This window comes from Gymnoscopelus braueri (assembly GCF_963280865.1).
Source record: "Gymnoscopelus braueri genome assembly, chromosome: 6".
Taxonomy (NCBI): domain Eukaryota; kingdom Metazoa; phylum Chordata; class Actinopteri; order Myctophiformes; family Myctophidae; genus Gymnoscopelus; species Gymnoscopelus braueri.
The window spans coordinates 2,186,417-2,195,662 of NC_137607.1; the positions used below are offsets into that span (position 1 = coordinate 2,186,417).

The window sequence follows — 9,246 nt, forward strand, 5'->3', positions numbered from 1 at the left end:
AAGTATAGTATAGCCTAAGTACAAAATACAAAATAACACTTGGTGCCGTCCTATATGAGCTTGTAGATCTGCTATTTTTTAATCCCCAAAGTATAATATAGTACAACATACAAAATAGCACTCGGTGCCGTCCTATATGAGCTTGTAGATCTGCTATTTTTGAATCGCCAAAGTATAGTATAGCCTAAGTACAAAATACAAAATAACACTTGGTGCCGTCCTATATGAGCTTGTAGATCTGCTATTTTTTAATCCCCAAAGTATAATATAGTACAAAATACAAAATAACACTTGGTGCCGTCCTATATGAGCTTGTAGATGTGCTATTTTTTAATAGCCAAAGTATAAAATATGCTCAAGGAACCCTTAACTTCCAAAATAATATGGATTAGTCCACGGACACCCCCATCTAGATGGGACCCCCCATACAAGATGTGTGTTGTTAAAATGTCTCAGTTCAAATATATTCCCCAATTTATTTGGGAAAATCACATCTGCTATTGTAAGTGTTTAAACTGATTGTGATCTTGTATTTACAATTTACAATGTATTTTATCAGACGCTCTTCATCCAGAGTGACTTACAGTAAACAAGGTAAACACATACATAGAATACAGAGACAGTGTAGTGTCTCAGTAAACTATAGGATCATAGAATACAGAGAGACAGTGCAGTGTCTCAGTAAACTATAGGATCATAGAATACAGAGACAGTGTAGTGTCTCAGTAAACTAAAGGATCATAGAATACAGAGACAGTGTAGTGTCTCAGTAAACTAAAGGATCATAGAATACAGAGACAGTGTAGTGTCTCAGTAGACTAAAGGATCATAGAATACAGAGACAGTGTAGTGTCTCAGTAAACTAAAGGATCATAGAATACAGAGACAGTGTAGTGTCTCAGTAAACTATAGGATCATAGAATACAGAAACGGTGTAGTGTCTCAGTAAACTATAGGATCATAGAATACATAGAGACAGTGTAGTGTCTCAGTAAACTATAGGATCATAAAATACATAGAGACAGTGTAGTGTCTCAGTAAACTATAGGATCATAGAATACAGAGAGACAGTGCAGTGTCTCAGTAAACTATAGGATCATAGAATACAGAGACAGTGTAGTGTCTCAGTAAACTAAAGGATCATAGAATACAGAGACAGTGTAGTGTCTCAGTAAACTAAAGGATCATAGAATACAGAGACAGTGTAGTGTCTCAGTAGACTAAAGGATCATAGAATACAGAGACAGTGTAGTGTCTCAGTAAACTAAAGGATCATAGAATACAGAGACAGTGTAGTGTCTCAGTAAACTATAGGATCATAGAATACAGAGAGACAGTGTAGTGTCTCAGTAAACTTAAGGATCATAGAATACAGAGACAGTGTAGTGTCTCAGTAAACTAAAGGATCATAGAATACAGAGACAGTGTAGTGTCTCAGTAAACTAAAGGATCATAGAATACAGAGACAGTGTAGTGTCTCAGTAAAGTAAAGGATCATAGAATACAGAGAGACAGTGTAGTGTCTCAGTAAACTAAAGGATCATAGAATACAGAGACAGTGTAGTGTCTCAGTAAACTAAAGGATCATAGAATACAGAGACAGTGTAGTGTCTCAGTAAACTATAGGATCATAGAATACAGAGACAGTGTAGTGTCAGTAAACTAAAGGATCATAGAATACAGAGACAGTGTAGTGTCTCAGTAAACTAAAGGATCATAGAATACAGAGACAGTATAGTGTCTCAGTAAACTATAGGATCATAGAATACAGAGAGACAGTGTAGTGTCTCAGTAGACTAAAGGATCATAGAATACAGAGACAGTGTAGTGTCTCAGTAAACTAAAGGATCATAGAATACAGAGACAGTGTAGTGTCTCAGTAAACTATAGAATCATAGAATACAGAGAGACAGTGTAGTGTCTCAGTAAACTAAGAGATCATAGAATACAGAGAGACAGTGTAGTGTCTCAGTAAACTAAATCCTTGATGGCACTTCTACCCACAAGTGTCTGCAAGTGCTTTTAAATGTTGCGTTGTAACACACGACAGGGGAAAGGTTGTTTTATTCTGTCTCTGTTTTGTCTCGTTTTGATATGAATATTGATGTGAAAAGGAAAATGAAATTGTACTGTGATGTATCTCGGCGACACCAATGACAAATGAGGGCAACCTCAATGAGACCACCAGAGGTCCTCGAGGAGGTTCCAGGTGGTCCCCAGCTAAATGATGGAGAGTTTGTAACCAAATGGACCTTTATAGATCTTTAACTATTGAGAGTGTTACATTAAACATCTGCATTACTTCATTTACAAGAAGTCTAACACAATAAGAGAATGTAGAAGAGTTGTTATTTTGATCAACGTTTGCCCGTTATCTCTCCTATGGAACCAACATCAAAATGGACAAAATCTTATCCAACGACAACAACATATTCTTGTCTTGGGTCTCAGAGTCTAAATGTCATCAAACGGTTCTGTGGCTCAAATGCTGAATAAATAATGGACCTTGATGTGAAAAGGGTTGAAAACCACTGGTCTAAACTATATAATGTCAAAATAATAATCTGCACATTGAAACTATACAAACTACAGGACGCCAGGTAAACTCGTAAAATGTAAAACAATCTACATTACATTTGAACCTTTGCATAAGACTGTGTTGTGGTCAAGTCTAGGTCATCACAAGCTTTATTCTGGAAGAGCTCCAGAAGAAGTGTTGATTTTGACGGCAAATTCTTATCTAGTTTTAGTCATTTAGTCTTTTGAATCAAATTCCATTTAGTTTTAGTCATATTTTAGTCATCTGAAATGTTTCAGTTTTAGTCGACTAAATATCATCAGAATATAGTCGACTAAAAGTGAAACATTTCAAATGACTAAGATGTATTGTGGCGGTGCCTTGATGGTGCCTTGATGGTGCCTTGATGGTGCCTTGATGGTGTCTTGATGGTGCCTTGATGGTGCCTTGATGGCGCCTTGATGGTGTCTTGATGGTGTCTTGATGGTGTCTTGATGGTGCCTTGATGGTGCCTTGATGGTGTCTTGATGGTGTCTTGATGGTGTCTTGATGGTGTCTTGATGGTGCCTTGATGGTGCCTTGATGGTGTCTTGATGGTGTCTTGATGGTGTCTTGATGGTGTCTTGATGGGGTCTTGATGGTGTCTTGATGGTGCCTTGATGGTGTCTTGATGGTGCCTTGATGGCGTCTTGATGGTGACTTGATGGTGTCTTGATGGTGTCTTGATGGGGTCTTGATGGTGTCTTGATGGTGCCTTGATGGTGCCTTGATGGTGTCTTGATGGTGTCTTGATGGTGCCTTGATGGTGTCTTGATGGTGTCTTGATGGTGTCTTGATGGTGTCTTGATGGTGTCTTGATGGGGTCTTGATGGTGTCTTGATGGTGCCTTGATGGTGCCTTGATGGTGCCTTGATGGTGTCTTGATGGTGCCTTGATGGCGTCTTGATGGCTGATTTTACTCTTGGTTGCATGCTGAAAATAGCAGATCTAGAAGCTCACAACGTGTCGCAGTGCGACGCGTTGTGAGCTTGTAGATCTGCTATTTTCAGAGCGCATCAAAACATAAAATGACTTCTACTGGATCTCTTCTCCACTCGTCCCTCCATAACCTTTTAGTCTAGTTTGTATTTTGTTGACAAAATTGACAGTAGATTTGGTCTCATAGCTTAGTTTTTAGTGCTTAGGTAGTCGACCAACATTTTTCGTCACAGTTTTAGTCGACGAAATCAGCACTGGGCAATGGTTTGTTTCCAACACTTTGGTTCCAGACTCTCACTGCTTTCATTACGTTCTGCTCTTTCTGTTTCAGTCCTTTGAATATTTTTGTAGTATTCTGATTCATATATTTAATATCGATGTATATAAATGTATATTCCTGTTGATTATTATGTTCTGTATCTCGGCTACATTGAGAATGAGGGCCTGCCCCTCAACTGTGCTCCGTGTTGATATAAAGGTTATGATGAGGGCTATAGGGCAAGTGCTGGGGACCCCCTGGTCGAGGGGGGGAGGGTACCAGGGGGTCCCCCACTAGATGAGAACCACTGGTTTGATATGCCACTGTCGAGTGGCATAAACACGTGTGCTTTCACAGTTCTTCATTTTTAATGTCTTTGATGAATGTGATGATTTCCTATATTTGGGTGTTATATCTTTGCTGTGAGGGATGATTAGATTCCATTCCTATTCACCTGTTTCCTAGGCTGTGTGTTTTCCACTTCCTGTCGATTTGATCCAATGAAATCCAAAGAAATCAACAGGAAGTGGAAAACACACAGCCTAGGAAACAGGTGAATAAGGCCCGCGGAACCAGCGCCGAAACGACTGGCGCACGCAGCCGTGTGTGCAGTCACAGTGCACGCCCTGGAGACACACACACACACACACACACACACACACACACACACACACACACACACACACACACACACACACACACACACACACACACACACACACACACACACACACACACACACACACACACACACACACACACAATGCTGTAGGGGAGAAACAAAGATAAAGGGGTAATATTCTCTGTCATAAAGACACACAGAGGTAACGGTGTGAGTCTGATGTCAACGTTACAAAGTGTTTTATCATAAAGACAACATATACACTAACAGTGTAAACGTGTGTAAACTAATGCTGGCGCGGTCTGATGACATCACGCTGGTGTGGTCTGATGACAAAATACTGGCGCGGTCTGATGACATCATGCTGGTGCGGTCATCGCACATCGTTAAAGCCAATTAAGCTCTAACGAGGCCGAGACCCGGTTTATAAAAACACAGATTTAACCCTAATTTATGCTCCATCACACAACGGTGTCGAGCATCGAAAACAGACGATCTCGCATCCGCGACGCATTGTGAGCTTGTAGATCGGCTGTTTTCACTATTGATGTTTTTGAGGGAAACTTCTGGAAAATCTTTGCATTTTTGTGGAAAACTTCTTCAGACTTCAAACGCTAAATCACAGCCAGTGTAACCCAACTGAACTATGACATCACAGACTGACCTATGACATCACAGACTGACCTATGACATCACAGCCTGACCTATGACCTCACAGACTGAACCATGACATCACAAACTGAACTATGACATCAAAGACTGAACTATGACATCACAGACTGAACTATGCCATCACAGACTGAACTATTGACTTCACAGCATGAACTATGACATCACAGAATGAACTATGACCTCACAGACTGAACCATGACATCACACACTGAACCATGACATCACACACTGAACTTTGACATCACAGACTGAACTATGACATCACAGACTGAACTATGACCTCACACAATGAACTATGACATCACACACTGAACTATGACCTCACAGACTGAACTATGACATCACAGCATGAACTATGACATCACATAATGAACTATGACCTCACAGACTGAACTGTGACATCACAGATGAACTGTATCACTGAAAAAACAAACTGAAAATAATAAACAGTTGAATATCAATATGACTATGAATATGAAAGTGTGAAGTCAGTCATGCTCAAACACAAACACACACACACACCACACACACACAACCCCCCCGCATACACGCAGAGGCATAAATATATGCACACGCAGATATGCATAAACACACACACATGTACACATGACATATTCACGCAGACACGCATGCACACACACACACACACACACACACACACACACACACACACACACACGCAGACATATACACGTGTGCTGCACACACACATCAGAAAGGATTGGACGCAAAATGTAAATCACACACAAATGTTTTGTAATAAACTGAATTCCACTGTTTCCCCTTTTACGCTGTTTTGAGCAGAATTTACATATTTGACATTTCTAACATTAATAGAATCATCTATAAAATCCCACATAAATAGTAATTCCTTTGATTCTTAAATGCTGAGGAATTCACCACAGTCTTAATTATTGTGATTTAATACGTGGAAATGTATAATTATGACAGTTTGAGGTTTGAAGACATTTAAGTCTCGTATTTTAAAAGATAAGGTGTTAATCTAATGCGTCAATCTAATTACGGCGCTTTTTAGATATAAAATATATTAAAATCATATAATAGAAAAACAAAATAATAAAAATGTGCACGTTAGGCCCATGTTATTTAAATTACTCTCTTTAAGAATGACTGAATCTGTGCCGAATTAATTGAGATTCCACTTTCAATAGATTTGTATTGAGTCCAATTAACAAGACAATTGAAAAATCCTGGCTCCAATAAAATATAGAAAATCTGTCTGTTTTATTGATAAAACTCAAACATTTCAATTAAAGGGAATTAAAACACAGACACTTTAAGAATAAAGTTTTGATTTGAACCCAAAAATATGAAATTATTCAGCTCATATTTTCTAAACAATCAACGTATATTCAACAAAACATTGTTATCTCCACATGAGTAGGCTATAAGATGTAAAAAATATATTAAAAATAGCAGATCTACAAGCTCACCCTTGTAGATCTGCTATTTTTGATATTATACAATATTTGTATATATGAAGATATAAAAAATAGCAGATCTACATGCTCTCAACGTGTCGCATAACGATGATGCGTTGTGAGCTTGTAGATCTGCAAATTTTTTTGCTACTTTTGCATCACACTATGAAGGAGTTGGATATGAAATTTATGAAAAAACATGAAAAGTTGAAATATAGGCTCTAAGGGAGATACGAGTTTTCTGCAAGACCTGCGACCATATTTTATGTGTGCGGTCACCTCGAGTAACCCCCGTGCGGTGCGTCTCGCGCACGCGCGCGCACACACACACACACACACACACACACACACACACACACACACACACACACACACACACACACACACACACACACACACACACACACACACACACACACACACACACACACACACACACACACACACACACACACACGCGTGTGTAGAGATGATTCTGTGTCGTTTGTAAATTAATTAATATGATTCTAAGGCCAATCATCTCACACGCACGGGGCGTGTGAGATGGGGCACGGGCGCACGCTTTTTATTTCCCCCCCAAAACATATATATAGCCTACAGCTTATAGTTTGTAATGTTTAATTCAAGTTGTTTTAGCCTAAAGACTGAAGATTTCAAAGTCTTTGAAGCATGAAGGAGCTTTAGTTAGAAAAATCGGAAGAATAAAAGCAACACTTTTAATATACAATATATAATATAAGACAACATTTCACCTGACTTCTTCTGACTTCTGACAGAAAACAATAAGAGATTTTAAAGTGTGTTTTATTATATTATATTATGGAAGGTTTTCCTGCGGGTTCTAAACCACTAACCTCATGCTTTAGACCAGAAACCACAGTGGTTACAACTTCATATAATATGAAGTTAATATAACATTATTACATAGTTATTAACCTTATGTATTCTACATACCGTTATCATAGTTATATATGCACAGAGCTGGCATTAGCTATAGATATTATACATAGAAAGCAGTGGTTCTCAAACGTTTTCCTGTCAAGGACCCCCCTAAATGATATGTATGTGACCACGGACCCCCATCTCAAAATACGTTGTGCCAGGGACCCCCATGGAATACAATATTTGTGTTTTTTAAAAAAATCTAAATTATTAAAAATGTTCCGAACATTGATGAGATTTATCAAATAATTTCAAAAATAGCAGATCTACAAGCTCATAACGCAGCCGCACTATGAACTTGTAGATCTGCTATTTTTGAATAGCTGAAGTATAAAATAGCAGTTAAAGTGGTTAAAATGATGAACTACTTTTGCTGGGGACACCCTGATACCTCCCCAAGGACCCCTGGTCTGGGGGTCCCCGGACCCCTCTTAGAGAACCAATGGTATATATAACAACCTACATACAACTCAGTGCTGACACATATGAACATATACGGAGATTCCTATAAATGTTTAATAACTTAAATCCTCTTCATAGTGAAACGGATCTGAGTTGCAACTGGTTTCTTTTCTCTCTAAATACATCTCTCCACCAGAAGTAGCAGCTCTATGTTAGAAAGCTCACAATGAGCTTGTAGATCGTCTTATTTGTGTGTCTTAACTCCTATTATTAATATGGAGCCTAGTCATATGGGCTTCAAGTGGAAACATTAAAAATTGATCATTTTCGGACGTAAAGTAACGGAATTCAAGCCAAACTTTGAATCTCTGCCAGTGAGAGACATGGAGAATGAAAAGCCTGTCGGTGCTTCCTGTTTATAATGATTATAATGTTTATAAAGCTTCATCTAAGTCTCTCTCCGAACAAGAAGGGCTATAATATAATAATTATTATATAATAAAATAATATATTAATGTAATATAATTATCAGCATGAAGCCACAGCGCAGCAGCCGCCTGTCATCCTAGACCATACTGTACGTGTAGGTAAACTTTTTCGTGTCAAGGACCCACAAATTGATATATATTTGGCCACGGACCCCCATCTGGAAATGTTTTGGGCCAGCTAGGGACCCCCAGAAGAGAAGATTTGTGTTAAAATATTTTTTTAATTTATGCAAAAATGTTCAATACAATATCCATCTTCAACCGCTTATCAGGAATCGGGTCACGGGGGTAACAGTTCCAACAGAGTTATTTTTTCAAATGTTGAAAAATATCAGATCTACAAGCTCGCAGCGCCGCATGAAGTGACACGCTGCGAGCTTGTAGATCTGCTATTTTTTTATCTGCCACATTTAGCTGGGGACCCCCTTGAACCACCCCCCCAAGGACCCCGGACCCCACCATGTGTTGCAGCCTATAAGTTAGTGCCGCTTCAACGAGCAGAGAGATAAAACAATATAATACAAAAATATGAATTATGATATTTAATAAATATGAGTGAACTTACCTGCGTCAGACACAGCGGTGAATACATTTCTTCTGAAGAATTATAATCTCGGATTTTTGGATTTTTGGATAGGTGAGCGTGGGGTGGGGGGGGGGTGGGGGGGTGTCCTGCGTGTTTTATTGTGTGTGCGTGTGTGCGTGTGTGTGTACAGGATAAAAAAAGAGAGAGAGAGAGAAGGGAGGGGGAGAGTCCAGCTCTTTTTTCTTCTTCTTTTCTTTCACATTTTTCCCCCAAAAAAATCCCAAAACTCGGCTGAACAGCAAAACCAAAACTAGCACAGCGGTTGAACCTTGACCCCGCCTCGGGTTCCGTTCCTCCTCCTCCTCCTCCTCCTCCTCCTCCTCCTCCTCCTCCTCCT

General features: G+C 39.2%; 1 protein-coding gene across 1 annotated transcript in view; it reads right to left on the minus strand.

The window, feature by feature from the left end:
* The window catches only part of LOC308086396 (nuclear factor 1 A-type-like), a gene marked incomplete at both ends in the record, with an annotated part of 25,354 nt that extends 16,439 nt beyond the window's left edge, over positions 1-8,915 (minus strand). The window contains 1 exon segment of the mRNA XM_080429916.1: positions 8,889-8,915. Coding sequence (XP_080286042.1) covers positions 8,889-8,915 — 27 coding nt within the window.
* Positions 8,916-9,246: the final 331 nt, after the last annotated feature.